The sequence below is a fragment of the Brassica oleracea genome, chromosome C4 (assembly GCF_000695525.1).
Source record: "Brassica oleracea var. oleracea cultivar TO1000 chromosome C4, BOL, whole genome shotgun sequence".
NCBI classification, from domain to species: Eukaryota; Viridiplantae; Streptophyta; class Magnoliopsida; order Brassicales; family Brassicaceae; genus Brassica; species Brassica oleracea.
In genome coordinates, this window is record NC_027751.1 from 9,244,670 (window position 1) to 9,260,155 (window position 15,486).

The 15,486-nt window shown below is 34.5% G+C and overlaps 2 protein-coding genes, 1 long non-coding RNA gene and 1 pseudogene across 4 annotated transcripts; 1 reads left to right on the plus strand and 3 right to left on the minus strand.

Annotated features, from left to right (window-relative positions):
* The first annotated feature begins 4,068 nt into the window (after positions 1 to 4,068).
* Positions 4,069 to 5,243, plus strand: LOC106338053 (annotated as a pseudogene).
* A 613-nt stretch (positions 5,244 to 5,856) lies between these two features.
* On the minus strand, positions 5,857 to 6,334 carry LOC106342970. The gene is made up of 3 exons (XR_001269908.1): positions 6,242 to 6,334; positions 6,030 to 6,093; positions 5,857 to 5,940 (listed from the first exon to the last, which is right to left on the minus strand). It is a non-coding gene; the product is annotated as an uncharacterized LOC106342970 (long non-coding RNA).
* Positions 6,335 to 8,713: 2,379 nt separating this feature from the next.
* Positions 8,714 to 9,995, minus strand: LOC106342966. 2 transcript variants are annotated; one of them, XM_013782045.1, is made up of 3 exons: positions 9,766 to 9,995; positions 9,117 to 9,643; positions 8,714 to 8,968 (listed from the first exon to the last, which is right to left on the minus strand). In XM_013782045.1, the coding sequence occupies exons 2-3, from the start codon at positions 9,626 to 9,628 to the stop codon at positions 8,767 to 8,769; spliced, it is 714 nt and encodes a 237-aa protein (XP_013637499.1). In that variant the 5' UTR covers positions 9,629 to 9,643; positions 9,766 to 9,995; the 3' UTR covers positions 8,714 to 8,766. The 2 variants fall into 2 exon arrangements, with proteins under 2 accessions (XP_013637499.1, XP_013637500.1); XM_013782046.1 differs by having other exon boundaries at positions 8,898 to 9,030.
* A 675-nt stretch (positions 9,996 to 10,670) lies between these two features.
* LOC106342965 (nucleobase-ascorbate transporter 2) lies at positions 10,671 to 13,464 on the minus strand. The gene is made up of 12 exons (XM_013782044.1): positions 13,151 to 13,464; positions 12,959 to 13,056; positions 12,700 to 12,876; positions 12,511 to 12,611; positions 12,366 to 12,441; positions 12,231 to 12,290; positions 11,958 to 12,142; positions 11,772 to 11,868; positions 11,554 to 11,699; positions 11,369 to 11,460; positions 11,206 to 11,283; positions 10,671 to 11,133 (listed from the first exon to the last, which is right to left on the minus strand). The coding sequence occupies exons 1-12, from the start codon at positions 13,239 to 13,241 to the stop codon at positions 10,760 to 10,762; spliced, it is 1,575 nt and encodes a 524-aa protein (XP_013637498.1). The 5' UTR covers positions 13,242 to 13,464; the 3' UTR covers positions 10,671 to 10,759.
* Between the last annotated feature and the right edge of the window lie 2,022 nt (positions 13,465 to 15,486).

Below are 15,486 nucleotides of genomic sequence, written 5' to 3' on the forward strand. Positions count from 1 at the left end.
GGATCTTATGCAAGCTAAGCATCCTGGAGTTCATAGCCCGCAAATCTTGCTAATCCATCTGTTTCACATGTTTTTTAATTGATGCGTGCAAGAAGACCAGCAGTCATGGACTAAGATTCATACTTCTTCTTCTCTATACCATCACATGTGCCTTGATAGTTTGAGAAATTACAACATTGTTTCATAGTTTGAGAAGAAGAAATATGGTGGTTGGTGACTGTTTTGTAGTTATGATAATGGAATAGATTGGACAGAGCTAGGCTGGTATTGGAGTTGATAAAAAAATTGAATTTTCTTGAAGAAATGCCTAACAGAGACATGGAAGCTGAAAAATGGATAGAAAGCAGAGAGTTGTAGAATTTTAGTAGGCATGACTGGGTATATACGTAAAAGGTCACCTGAATCATAACTTTGGTTATTTTCTTTTACTTGATCAAGTAGTATCGTAAAGGCTAACTACTAAAACGAAGGTATAGCTTGCTTAAATTTGAAATGAGAAATCTCAATATTATTCATATATATGTGCTTCCATCGTATTGGTTCGAGTAACATGAACAAAGAACTACATGAGATATATAAGTATATAACTATACGGAGTAAACAATAAAATAATTGAAGAAGTTAAAAAATGGAAGAAAGAGTTAAGTGGAACTCTTTAAATTTCATAAACACAAAAATTTTCAAATTTTTCTTAAAATAAAAGTTATAACAACTGTCTGTGCATATAAGTCACTCACAAATGTATTCATTACCAACTTTTATTACAATTTTATGTTATAAATCTTCACCAATGTGGGGAAGTAACACACTAAAAAACATACATGAGATGAATATATTGAGGACATTTAGCATGTAAATAAATAATGCATTTTATTTACTTTTTCATGAATTTCTTTGAATAAGAGATATAATTTAGTTTTACTTAAAATAATGAGTATTTATATTATCTTTACCTACTAATATTGTAATAAAATATATTATAAATATCAAATAACATATAAGAAAGGTAATAAACAAAAATATAAAATAAATAATATATATAACAAATTGAAATATATAATCCACGCGCGGACCGACCCTTTTTATTTTAAGTGAAATAACATATGTCTACAATTTAACCAATTAAATACTATAACTAGAATTTAATTTATTTTTGTTCATTCTGCTCTTCAACTTATATATAATTTCCAATAACAAAAAAAAATTGGATACTAAATTTTTTAAATTGTGTAAGCCAAAAGCAATGAATGATTTAAAATTATTTTATATTTGTCTATAGCTATTTATATTTTTTTATAATAGATTCTAAAATTTATATACTAAATAAACATCCTAAATATATAATTAAAATTAAAATTAAAACAAAAAACCTGGGCTTCGTCCGGGCCGACCCTAGTCAATTTATAAAGTTCACTAACCCTAAAACTCGATCTTCCAGTACGTAATTTCGTCTTGAATATTTTCTAGGGTTGTAAAATCCATCCCCGGTGAAAAATGTCGAAAGAGCACTTCTCCATACCTGAAGCACAATCATCTACCTTAATCCCAGTTGATCTACTCATCAGTATATTCTCTCTTGTCCCGGCAAAGTCCGCAGCTAGGTTTCGTTGCGTATCAAAATTCTGGGCATCCATAATTCGTCGCCGTGATTTCACCGAATTGTTTCTGTCTAACTCTTTGACACGTCCACGGCTCTTTTTCGCCTTACACTACAATCGCAAGTTGTTTCTCTTAAAAAAAATCACTCATCCTCCCTAACCGTAATTGCCGTATCAATTCTCTTCCTCTCTCCCAACTCCTCCCGCATACCGCCTCCGATGAGAGTGCTGGTACTTCAATGTTCTCCCATAAATCCTCCATTCAAGATCCCCACAGACCCTCCACATTCCCCCTCCGGCTCGATGATATCTAGATCCCTATTTATACCCTTATCACTCTTTCCTCAGATCGTAAAATCCATACCCTTATCATGGCAAAAACATATTTGCCTTTGTTTGAATCAGCTCTAGGACGTCGTCAAAGTTTATACGAGTGGGCTTGACATCGATCAAAGCAGTACAATCATGTTTGGCAGACAATGAAGGTTTTGGATGGAGTCCACACGCCGTCTCGGATCCATTTCGTCTCGGATCCATTTGGTGATGCTTTCCAATGGCTGGAGATGTAGGAGAAACTAACGACAGATTCTTCAAGGTAAGGCCTGATTTCGTAAATATTTGGTAGGAGATCCATAGACACCGTCAAAATCTCAAAACTTTAATTGGATTTTTTTTAAATGTTAATTTTAGGACTTAGTCAGGTGAAGCAGCGGTGGATCAGGAGGATAAGATAGTTGTGCCTCCAAGGAAGGAGCCTGAGGTAGAGAAGAAAAAAAAACGGAGCATAAACATGAGTCAGATTTTGGAGAAGAAAAAGAGAGTAAGGAGAGGAAAGAGAAAGCGTTAAAGGAGATAGAGATGGGGAATGTGGCATACAAGGCTACAGTTTTATCTGATTTGCTTGGTAAGTGGTTAAGTCTAAATGTGATCATGTTTGATTGCTGTGAAGAAAGTTTAGTGTTCTCTCTTTGACTCATCCCTCCATCTGTGTTTTTTTGGTCTTGCAAAGGTTTTTCTCACACATTTTCAATTATCAAATTTGATTCAAATTTGATTTTTTTTTTGTCTTCTAGCTGTCTCATTAAAAGGTCAAGTCTAATACAAAAACTCACAGTTGCTGGTATCATTGGCAACTTCATTCAGATTTGACAAACGGTTAACATAGAAGCTACAATATAATTGGTTACTGCTACGTGAAGCTATAACAAAAACATTCAGATCATGATCATGTTCTGTACATATTAGGAACTATCAGTAGTTACCAATCCAAAACAACTTTTGTTGCTTACAAGCAGTGTTCTGGGAACAAAATGGATAAGGTTAATGAGATCTTAAGTTTGGCTTACATACATGTTTTTTTTATCATGAAATGCTTCATGTTGTTGTTATATTATAGATTTTGGCTTCTCATTTGATGTACGCTTGCGCGGGGCCAGCATCCTAGTTGTGGCAAAAGAAATTAAAATTTCTATATAAAAATGAAAATATTGTAATCATATGGTCTATATCTTTTTGTATTAAACATTGGTCACAATTAGATGTTTTCTATAATTGTGATTGGCAATATTGATCTAAATACAAATTGTTACAATATTAAAGTTAATTTCTATATAAAAATGAAAATATTGTAATCATATGGTCTATATCTTTTTGTATTAAACATTGGTCACAATTAGATGTTTTCTATAATTGTGATTGACAATATTGATCTAAATACAAATTGTTACAATATTAAAGTTAATATTAAAGGTAAAATATCATTGAAAATATGTCATAAAATATAAATTGTATACTTATGTTAAATATTATATATATATATATATATATATATAATATCAAACAACTATATTCCTAACATAAAATAAATTAATTTGTAATTGTAGATAAAGAACATCAAAATCACAAAGGAATTAATGGTCATAATGAATTTATCCATAAAATCACAAATGTTATCAAAATAATTTATTTTAAACTAAAATAGTAAAAATTATATAAATTTCAAATCTGACTTATTAAATTAAAATACATTAAAATTAAAAATTATTAGGTATATATACATTAGTCCGCACAAAGTGTGGGCCATCAACTAGCATAATAGTTATTTTACCACATTAACATAATCCTATGTGTATCATCATTATTTTCACTATAACCAAATAAAATTTTAACAAACAAAAACAAACATGTTTTATTGGAAGAAACTAACTATAGCAATTTTGTGGAAAAAAAATCATATATTTATTTTAAAAACAGAATGATATAGAAAAAAGGACAATATGAATCTATAAAAATCTATAGTCATATCTATAATTAATGACAGAATATATTAATCAATGTATACATTGGAGAATCCACGTACTTATAAAACCCTATCAACTTATAACATTCACTAACCCTACAACTCGATCTTCCGGTACGCAATTTCGTCTTGAATATTTTCTAGGGTTGTAAAATCCACCCCCGGTGAAACATGTCGAAAGAGCACTTCTCCATACCTGAAGCACAATCATCTACCTTAATCCCAGTTGATCTACTCATCAGTATATTCTCTCTTGTCCCGGCAAAGTCCGCAGCTAGGTTTCGTTGCGTATCAAAATTTTGGGCATCCATAATTCGTCGCCGTGATTTCACCGAATTGTTTCTGTCCAAGTCTTTGACTCGTCCACGGCTCTTTTTTCGCCTTACACTACAATCGCAAGTTGTTTCTCTTCTCTACACCTCAGCCTCATAATCCAGACGGTAACACTGATCCCCTCATAGCAACCCCTTACTATAAGTCTTTTCCAGAATATTTTCCATCTGACACAAGTACACCGGTTTGTGGACTGGTCTTGCTTCATGGATGGAGAAGAAAGGTCGGGTGACACGGGAGAGTTCCTAACCTTGCCCAAAGTGCTTCTGAAAGAAAAGAATTTACTTGCTAAGAGTAACCAAGCGAGAGAGGAGGTTGCGAGTATGTATTTAGGCTATGATCCGATGGGCAAACAGTTCAAAGTGTTGTGTATGACCACTACACATTATGGTATTAGAGACAATACTCATCAGGTTCTCACACTGGGGTCTGGAAAGCGTTTTTGGAGACCGGTCCAACGCAAATTCCAATTTGTGGAAAACCGTGTAATAAGTCGCGAAATATGTATAAATGGTGTTTTATATTTCGGAGCTGGGACCGAACGATCTACTACGATAGTTTGCTTCGACGTTGGGTCTGAGAAGTTCAGCTTTATCAACACAAACAGAGACATGATGTATTCTTGTTATATGGGTTCTTTGACTTTGTTCAACTACAAAGGTAGATTAGCTATACATCATAAGGTAGATTCGTATCAAAAGAGGCTTATGTTTTGGGTTATAGAGGATGCTGAAAATCATAAATGGTCCAAGCATATCTACGAACTGTCTCCTTTGGAGAAGGACATGATCTCATATAGCAGGTTCGTTGGAATGACTGGTACAGGTGAACTTGTGTGGTCGTTATACCGAGAACCAGCAAACTCCGTCTACCTTACCTTCTACAATTTTGAAAGTCAAACTTTTACAAAAGTCAATGTTCAGGGATTTGAAGAGTTTGAAGAGTATGAGGATGATTCTATATATATTAAGACCTATGTAGACTATGTGGAGAATATGAAGTGGCTTGTGTAACTGTGTTTGATGCCTTCATGTATTATTGTTACATGAGACTTTGGATTTCAACTCTTTGTGTTATTCAAGGTTGTTTGGATTTAAACTTTATAGTTTTTGCTCGAAGGTGAGCATTGAACGCATATTTTTCTGTTTTTTTTGTATTCTCTATTACTCATTTTTTTGCTCTATCTCCTCAAACTCTTTATCCTTCGTCAGTCTAGATTCATCTTTGTTTGATTGGATTATACACGTATCAGCAGTGGCATCAAACACATGGACGAATGGTTGTTGTTGTTGTAGAAATTGTCAATTTAAGTTATGTTGATAATGATCAAAATTCCATATGTTCAATCTAACTTACACAATCTTCTAATGGTCCATTTAATATAAGAACAAGTCTTATAAACAGATCAGCTGGACCAAAGTCATCAAGTAGATGGAACCATCCGATATCTGTAATAATACTAGATATTTAAACCAAATTGTGTCACTGAAGAAAACTTGGTAGATGTCAATGCTTATGACAACAATGGAGGACATAAAAACACAGGAGAATCTACCTACCAGCAGAGAACCAGGGGATACGAGCAAGAATGCTCCTACTGCTATGCTACTGCACCAGTTTTCTCAAAACGGTGTCTGCGCGGTGCTCAAATTGCGGTAAAGCCCATCCATGTTGAATAATGTCAAGACCATCCTTCTCAGCGCTCAAACTCTGTGGTCAATTTGCAAATGCAACGGCACAATAATCAGGTTTTGACCAAGATCAGAACGAAATATGCAGGATCATGATAGCATAGATACCTTTTATGCATCAAAACCAAATACACCCATTTGCGTCATTCTTTGTGTGTCATCAATTCAATTGCTGCATAAGAAACAGAATGCTTGCAATGACTAAGAGTTTTCACCACAACATTGAGTAAGCTCAAAATGAGAGATTTTTGAGGAAAATAGTATGAAGTAGTAGAATCAGAAACTGACATGAGTCATTCTCTATGTAACTAGATACATACCATGAACGGCTGCGCACATAGCTAACATCGACAGTGCTCAAGTCGATACCATTCTGTAACATTGACCTGAATCTCTGAGTCAGGGGAAATGGGATTTTGGCTGTAAGATAGGGATGTTAATATGGGCTCAACCTAACAGGGTTAGCCCTAACCCTGCAAACCCATTTGTAACCCTAACCTTCATTTTTTAAATAGGGTTTAAACAGGGTTGGCCCTAATAGGACCAGGGTTTAAATTATAACCCTTTTATTTTGATTCACACAACTATTATACAATATTTAATAAAGTTTTTCACCAAAAGAAACTTAGAGTCGAGTTTTCTCGCCTAAAACTAAACAACGAATTTTTCCGTCGAAACCGCAAAATTGAGTTTTCAACAAAAACAACAAAATCGAGTTTTCTCTCCAAAAACGCAAAATCGAGTTTTTCGTCAAAACTTTAAAATCGAGTTTTCCCGCCAAAAAATCAAAATCGATTTTGCGGTTTTGGCGGAAAAACTCGATTTTGCGGTTTCGGCGGGAAAACTCGATTTTGCGGTTTGGGCGGGAAAACCCGATTTGCCGGTTTCGGCGGAAAACTCGTTTTTGATGTTTCGGCGGGAAAACGCGATTTTGTAGTTTTGGCGGGAAAACTCGATTTGCCGGTTTCGGCGGGAAAACTCGTTTTTGATGTTTCGGCGGGAAAACGCGATTTTGTAGTTTTGGCGGGAAAACTCGATTTGCCGGTTTCGGCGGGAAAACTCGTTTTTGATGTTTCGGCGGGAAAACGCGATTTTGTAGTTTTGGCGGGAAAACTCGATTTGCCGGTTTCGGCGGGAAAACTCGTTTTTGATGTTTCGGCGGGAAAACGCGATTTTGTAGTTTTGGCGGGAAAACTCGATTTGCCGGTTTCGGCGGGAAAACTCGTTTTTGATGTTTCGGCGGGAAAACGCGATTTTGTAGTTTTGGCGGGAAAACTCGATTTGCCGGTTTCGGCGGGAAAACTCGTTTTTGGTTTTGGCGGAAAAAACACAATTTTTGTTTTTTGACGGAAAAACTTTATTCTTAGTTGTGGAGCAAAAACTCGATTTTGCGATTTTGGGAGGAAAACTTTTGATTTGATGCTCAACAAATTGGCGGAAAGAATCATATCATATCTTAATTTTTCTAGTTTTATCTTTAAAATTTAAGAACAAAAATAAATGAAATATTTTTTTCAATTAAATGAGTTAACCCTGGTACCAGTCCTAACCTTTTGATTATAATAGGGTTAAAATAGGGCTGGGTTAATATAGGACTGAGTTTATAATAAACAAAAGAGGGTTGAGCCCTAACGCTGTAGTTAACATCCCTACTGTAAGATAAGATTAGGAAGTTTCCGATACTATTGGCATTGTGGAGTGTTAAGAGAGAAGGAGGTGATAAACACAAAACACAAAACACAAAACAATAATGCGTCTGTGACAAAAAGGAGGAGACAAACCTTCAACAAAGTGAGCGTCCGGCAGATGGTAGAATTCATCAGTTTTACAAATTTACAAATAACACCAAGAGAGATAAATCTAACTTTACTTCACATGTGGTATAATCATCAACAGATTTTTTTTCATCATATCATATAATCATATCCATGGCCATGTTAGGATCAGAAAACAAAACCTTTTGCATTCTTTTATATAACAAAACTGTATTAAGAGCGATACAAAAATCACAAAAACTAATAATTAAATAAAAACTAAGATAGCATAAGTTATTTTACCATATTAAAATAATTCTATGTCCATCATTATTATTTTCACCATAACTAAATATACGTTTTAACAAAAAAAATATAGTTTATTGGAAGAAACTAACTATTGCAAAAAAATTAGAAAAAGGGAAATCATATATTTACTTTTACAAAAGGAATCATATCAAAAGTTAATATGAATCTATAAAAAGCTACAGTAATATCTATAAAAATAATGATACAATCTATAAATCAATATATATACTATTATTTGAGAAGTGAATATGTTGATTTGTCATATTTTTCATAATTTTAGGCTATCTCTATATTTTTAGTATAAGAAATTATATATTTTTGGACTTTGTTAATATAAACTTATCAATGGCATATACAGTTTATTATTTTTATTTATTAGTGTTTAGTTTAAAAAAAAAATACATTTTCTAACAATTTTAATACATATTAATTATTTTACAATTAACCATTTGAAACTATCCAAATTATCTGAAAAACCTGAACTAAACCACCAAATAAATCTGACTATTTTGAACGAGTTAGATAGAATGGTTCTTGTTGATTAAATGATGCATTGAACGAAAAACGTATGCTAAAGATATATAGATACAAAACAAAATGTACTTCAGAAAATGGTTTTGTTCTGTTAGCTAGATTCAAAATTTAGAGTTAAAATTCTAAATTGTCAATCTATTAAACTCTTAATCAAAATTTAGATTAGATCTAGAAACTGTATAATCTAGTGTCTGAAACATATGATAATATTACCAACATATACTTACAAACTAAATTCATGTCGTTCATTAATTTGGTTTTGTACTAAGCTTATTGAAAACCCAATGAATCAGAATGAGAGTGAGAATAATAAAAATAAGGACGCAGCAAGATTGTCTACTATGTCTTCTTCTCTCATCCACTCTTGTGTCTACTATTACTTCGCTCCACTCCTCCTCTGTGAAGCTAACTGCAACATTCTTTGCTGTGCAACCGCAGATCTCACACACACTGCCAGGAACACAACAAGGGAGGTTTAAACCATGACTTTCCTGTATAGATTTGACTTCATACTGAAACTTTTCAAGATGAATCTTGTGGAGGTAAGTCAAACATAAGAGAGTCCATAACATTACCAAGCTAATAATGAATTATTTACCTGTTTCCTCTTAGCTTGAACCAAGCTTCTGCGCAGTGAAAATGGGCAAGGCCAAGCTCGTTTTTGCATTTGCAACCAATCTGAATCAACTCCAGGGTTACTACTGTCTTACCAGAAACTCTATCAGGTGTTTGATCAGACCCAACATGACATATTCTGCATATACTTTGCCCGTTATCACTTTCTCCTCCACAACTACTCAAATCAACCACGTGGAACTCCTCCGCCTTTTCCTTTGTTGAAGCATCACTCTCTCCAAGAACAGATGCTGAATCATGTGATGAAGTATCCTTTTCTGCCTCATGAACAGCATGAGCTGAAACGTTACAGCATCCAACACCATCTTGGCCTATTATTGAATCATTTTCTTTCCCTTGTTGCAGTTTAGTCTCGTTTTGCTCTTCCCCCAACACATGTTTTGAGACAGAGTCACTGGTTTCACCCTTGACAAGCACAGATCCACTCGAACTTTTACAAACACTGATCGATCTCAAACAACTTTCCGGGTCCATTTTTTGCTTATATATCTACCAAAAAAAAGACAAAGGGTTTTCAGTTCCCAGGTTCCTACAAAGTTCAAGTATGATTGTAGCATTGCCCCTAAAACTGAAAACCATGTAATAGCTCAAAGAAAAAATCAAAACTTTACCAGAATCCAGATCCGCTTGAGAGAAAAGAGACGAACTTTATGAACCAGAGGAACAAGAAAATCTCAACAAAGGTTTCGTTTTGTTTGAGCTTTATGCCTCAACGGAAGAAAAATAATAAAAAAAACTCGCATCAGAGATCCCTTGAGTGAAAACGTCGCTACAGTTACTCTAATCTGCTACTCTTCGGTTGAAGTTTCTTCTTCTTTGCAATTTGTCTGTCTGTTTGTTTCGGTAAGCACGAGCTAACAGAAAGATTTGGTACCCTTTTCTCTTAAATATATAATAAATAAATAAGCATAAGTAAGTTTGGTGAAGATGATTTATCAACTCTAATTCAATTTAATTAATTAGCAAAATCTTGACCCAAAATAAATACTAAATAAAATGGCTACTATTATATTGTGGTAAAATCAATTAAATTTTGTCTATATTAAGAATAAAAAATATTGTTATCATATTCCTTACCTTTTTGTAGTAAACACTGGTCAGACAAATTTAATAAGAAGTTAATAATAGATAACACATATTTGAATAACTTAATAATTTAAGATATAATTTAATTAACTAAAATATATTTATAAATTTAAATGTGATTTTGACAAAAAAACTATATAAATTCAAATTTGAATTATTGGTAGGTATAGCCAGAAGAGAAAAAGAACATTATTGGACGATTAAAGTGAAACACTAAACCGGCAAAACCATTATAGACTACTCTGAAAAGTTCATACTACCCTCCTATACCAAACCAGAAGCAAATATGAATCAATAATAAATAGCATAGAGATTGTATATCCATTTTTGGCTGCAAAGCTTAAAAATCTAAATGACATTTTACCACCCAACCCATATTAGATTTTAGTAGTTATAAAAAAATATGATCTTTTATTAGATTAAAAAGAATAATTTCAAATAGATATAAAATAATAATTGGGTGATGATAAGTCACGCACAATACAAGTACTGAGTCAAAACACAAACATGTAACAAAACTTATGAAGGAGGGAAGAAACGGTTGAGGTTAAAAGGGAGAGTGTAGAACTCCTCATTCCTGCTATCTCCTTTGAATGTTCTGAACTTAGCCCACCAAGGCAACCCTCTGTCTTTAGCACTCTCTTTGTAGTCCAAAGTATTGTCCAAGAACACTGCGATCATCAGCGCCACCATCGGTGAAGACGAGAAGATTGTGTTCAAGAAATCATTGAACCAACCAGCATTGGTGTGAGCTGGACCATGCAATGCCTTCATGGAGAAGTCTCTGAAGTACTCGGGGATCGATAGTCCTAAGAAGAGAGACACGCCGGTGATGAAGAGGTTTCTGAGGGAGTTCATGTTTGTGAATTGTAGGAAAGAGAGTCCAACAGAAGCTGTAACACCAAAGAGAGCTTTGTTTAGATACATCAAGTTGTAATGATCTTGTGAGATAAGGTAGTACTAACCAACAAGACCGAACAGGACGCAGTACACTGCTGCAAATATGGTGAAAGGTATTGAAGCAAACAAGGCTCCAAATTTGCCTGCAGAAAGACGAAACAAGAATACTTTTTAGAAAGAAGAAAACATCTTCGTTAAAGCTGGTGTGTATGGAGATGTGATTGTGACCTAGAATTGAGAAGAATATCATAAACCCTGCTGAGATTTGAATAACTCTGCGGCTACCAACACGGGTGCTTCCTAGTAATCCAACATTCTCTCTGTAACATTTGCAAGAATGAATAAAAAACTCATGAGACTAGTCGGTCCAAACCAATCGAAGAACACATTAGCTTGAAACTTGTTATACTTACACAGAGACGCTTGAACCACTTAGCGTTCCGAATAAACCATTTAAGAGGATCCCAATGCCTTGCCATCCAATACCACGGCTAAGTACATGAGGTGGAGGAGGCGTGGCACTAGCCAAACGTGCAGCAGCCTTGAAAGCTCCAGTTGACTAAAACATTCACAAGACTCTTCTTTAAAGAACATTCTCACATCAGTAAGAATCTTATTTTTGTTACATTACCTCAATGAGTGAGACTAAAACAGCAGCCATCATAGCAAAAGCATGACCAGCATCAAAGCTAGGTGCTCCCCACTGAAGTGGATAAGGAATCTTGATCCTAAATAAAAGTCAAGAGAGAAAAAGCTTATCAAAAACACTATGATCAAAACTCTATTGTAGGAAACATTAAGACACAAGAAAACTAACCAAGGAGCAGAAGAAATGAGGTTAGACATATCGGTTCTGCAGTTTACTTGAGTCTGGTGCGGTCGGTGTTTGTAAGCCCCACTCGCTGTCAAGAGATGTGCGTAAGCCCACACAATGATCAAGGCTATAATCATAGCGAATCTCTCCACTACTGGGAATTGTCTGAACTGAAAGCTCTTCAGATACTACACAGACAAAACACAACAAAGATCAGTTAAGAAGCCTAATCAGAGAGACTTTAATATGATCACCACATAAGTAATAAATAATAACCTGAGAGAAGAGGACAAAGAGGATAAGCATTGGAATCCCTATCTCAACACAAGTACCCACCTGCAAGCACAAAACACACAATCAAAACAAGAAACCAAGAAGAGATGATTCTTCAATCTTTAAAGATAGACATACCACTGGGAAACCTCGGTTGAAGAGTCCAAAACCGGTTAATGCAATAACAGGAACCATACCAACAGGACTAAAGAATCTGAAAATAAAAATAAAAAAAATCATTAAAGTCTACACCTTTTTAATATGACAACAAGCATGTATATACCTTGAACAGATTGCCCACATCTGGCTGAAACCTAGGATGATTTGAACGCTGGATGCAACTATGACCGCGCCTTGTACTGCTCTCATTGTGCTTAGAAATCTCTAAATTTTTCAGATTCAGACATTTGAGTTAAAATCTTCAGACAGAAGCAGAAGCATAGTATATCAAGAGAAGAGCAAACATAGATACCAGCTGTGGATCTTCTATACGGGTCAAGGAAGAGTCGTGGATGATTGAAATGATCGGAACCATGAAGGCATAAGATCCTCCGATCACAGTAGGGAGACGAGTTCCAAATAATGTCTGAAGAAGAGTGTTGACACCTTGAATGAAGAGTAGTGTCTGAACAACTCTCACTTTATCACCCTAATCAAGTTTTAAAGGGGACAGACACATCAATGGAGATTCTCTGGATAAAGAAACAATGGAAGAATGTAATAATACTCACATCGTCTCCACCCATCATAGGAACAAGAAACGAAGGGATCATCACTGCAGTTCCTAAAGAAAGAATGTAATGCTCGAAACCTAAAGCTATTGCTTCTCCTGCAAACAACACCATCAAGAAATAGAAACTCAGACAAGTGTTTTTTTCCAAAAATAGCAGAACCAAACTATCAAATGGGTTGGAAGATCGTACCCCATGGAGGGTTTGAGTCAATACAGTACTCTAGACCCTGAAGCTGGTCCATTGGTGGGTGGCTTATCTCCTCTGGCTTTACAGGATCCATAACTCTCAGAGTACTAATCTGTTTCAAAAGTCCTTTCTCTTTTTTTTCTAGTTCACAACAATCTTCTTGCAATGAGATTATCTGGATGTGTTCACTAACTAAAGGATCTAAATGGCTAAGAAAGTCTAGTACAGAGTATGTTAAACTAAAAAGAAAAAGAGACAAAGGGCAAAATGGAAAAAGCTTTACTTTTTCGAAGTTGCAGCTGAGTTAGAAGATAGCTTTTTGGTAGTGGTGGTGGCAATGGTGAGTAATGTCTAAAGATTTTATATGAATAGAGAAAGGTTGAAGAGAAAAGGACCGTTGAAATTTTTTTATTACCGAAAATGCCCCTTAAGGAACTGCCAAAACAGAATACTACCGTTACACTGTTGTTGGGTTGGTAAACTATGATTATTAATTTTTTCAACTTTACACATCAGAGAGAGTCTTGCAACTCTTTTAATGCATTTAGTTATGTTTCTGTCATTCTCCAGAGTTAAAGAATCTATTGTCTTCATTCAACCTTCTTTTAATTAGTTTCAATTACACTAATTCAATTATCAAGACTAGTTTGGTGTGTTCCCAACTCTTCTTATTTTAAGTTCTCTAGTCCATATTTCAATTTTTAGTAATGCTAGCAAAAGTGTTTTGTGACAAGTGTGTCTTTTACATAAGGTTTCAGTTACATATTGAAAGCGCAAAACGGAACACCCGTGTGAAAAGAATGACAAACTTCTGAATGAAAACGAACAAACTTCATTCTTGAATTTTTAAAATATATTACTTAATGTAACTGTAGGTTTTGTTAACGTTGGGTAATCCTTTTTTTTTCTTTTTAGGTTGTCGAATCTTATATTATTTAAATACAGGTATGTACTTGTTTCCGAAACATTATTAAGGAAAGTTAAACTAATAGAGTTATATTCTTCATGTTCTTTTGGATTTAATCTTAAGACTAATCAACATAAGCTATAAGAGATGCATAGGTTGGTAACTGTAAAAAAAAAATCTTATAAAGAAACATCTACATTTCATATTTTGATTATAATTAGCATAATATACAGAAGTAAAAAAGTTAGGATAAAATACTTGGTAATCGATTAAGAAGACTTGACCATAATCAAAGCCAACCAAAGTTTGGGGCAAAAGAAAACGTTATGATTATGTGAAATTAATGTGTTTCAGAAAAGAAAAGAAAATGAACCAATGAAACATCTCTTTTGCTTTTAATTTCTTTATATTATTTTAAAAGAAAATATTATCTTGGGGTCTGAGTAGTGAATAGTAATAAGATGGAGCCAGGAGCTGGGTCCAAGAGACGGTGCAGGTGTAAAAGGCTATCTGACACTCACGTGCGTCCCAAGAAGGACCAAAATGGGGTCTTTTGCGTTATGGACATAAAAACATAAACAATACAAAAATTCACAATGCGTTTGTTACACATACCTAACAAGAACCTCTCTGTGGTTTAGTCTCATTCACCTGTTGACTGATACAAGACCCAAAACCGGTGCCGTTTCATGACTTGAGTAAAAATGAACTTAATTGTTATGTCATGCATGCTGCTGTAATTTTTCTCCTCTGCCTCTCGCCTGCATTGCTGCCTATGTGATTCAAGATAAGCACATGCTTGATTCTATTCTTTCAGGCCTATTTATATCTATGATGAACTAAATATGGAACGGAGAAATGTTTGGTTATCTGTACAAATATACGTAAATCCCAAAGCTTTGACATAAAAGCTTTGTCATTCATACTCTAAGTGGTCCAAGCTTTTTGTTTTTTTATAAATGAGACAAAGAAATGGGACTTACGAAAAAGCTGTGTATCCAGAATCAGCAGTGACATATCATTGCATTAGACGGGGTTCACGTCACCCAATTAAGGCAGACACCACAGAAAGAAACAACTTAAGCATGGCAGAATTTATCTCAAAATCTCCTTGTACACACTCTAATCCACTACTAAGTACTACTTAAACCTGGATGTCCTGCATATGGTTCTTCCTACTTTCTTGGCCTCTCCTTTACATATCACTCTCCATATAAATTTATGCGATCGACAAAAATAATTTTTTTTTAAAAAATAAAATTTTTGAAATTTAAATTCGAAAATATAAAATTAAAATTAAAATTGAAAACATATTAGATAATATTCAAAGTTGTACAAATAAAAATAAAACATTCCGTGTTTTTGAAAAAAAAAAAACTACGGGTCTGGCACGTCCGGGAACACCTCGTTCGGGTACATCCTCTGCATCATC

Excerpts from the sequence above, each read along its gene's own strand:
- LOC106342966 (XM_013782045.1), bottom strand. The coding sequence starts at position 9,628 with ATGGACCCGGAAAGTTGTTTGAGATCGATCAGTGTTTGTAAAAGTTCG. Across the intron at positions 8,969-9,116 it reads TTCAAGCTAAGAGGAAACAG|TGTGTGTGAGATCTGCGGTT; the intron begins GTAAATAATTCA and ends TGTTCCTGGCAG.
- LOC106342965 (XM_013782044.1), bottom strand. The coding sequence starts at position 13,241 with ATGGATCCTGTAAAGCCAGAGGAGATAAGCCACCCACCAATGGACCAG. Across the intron at positions 12,877-12,958 it reads CTATGATGGGTGGAGACGAT|GGTGATAAAGTGAGAGTTGT; the intron begins GTGAGTATTATT and ends AAACTTGATTAG. Across the intron at positions 11,284-11,368 it reads GATATTCTTCTCAATTCTAG|GCAAATTTGGAGCCTTGTTT; the intron begins GTCACAATCACA and ends GTCTTTCTGCAG.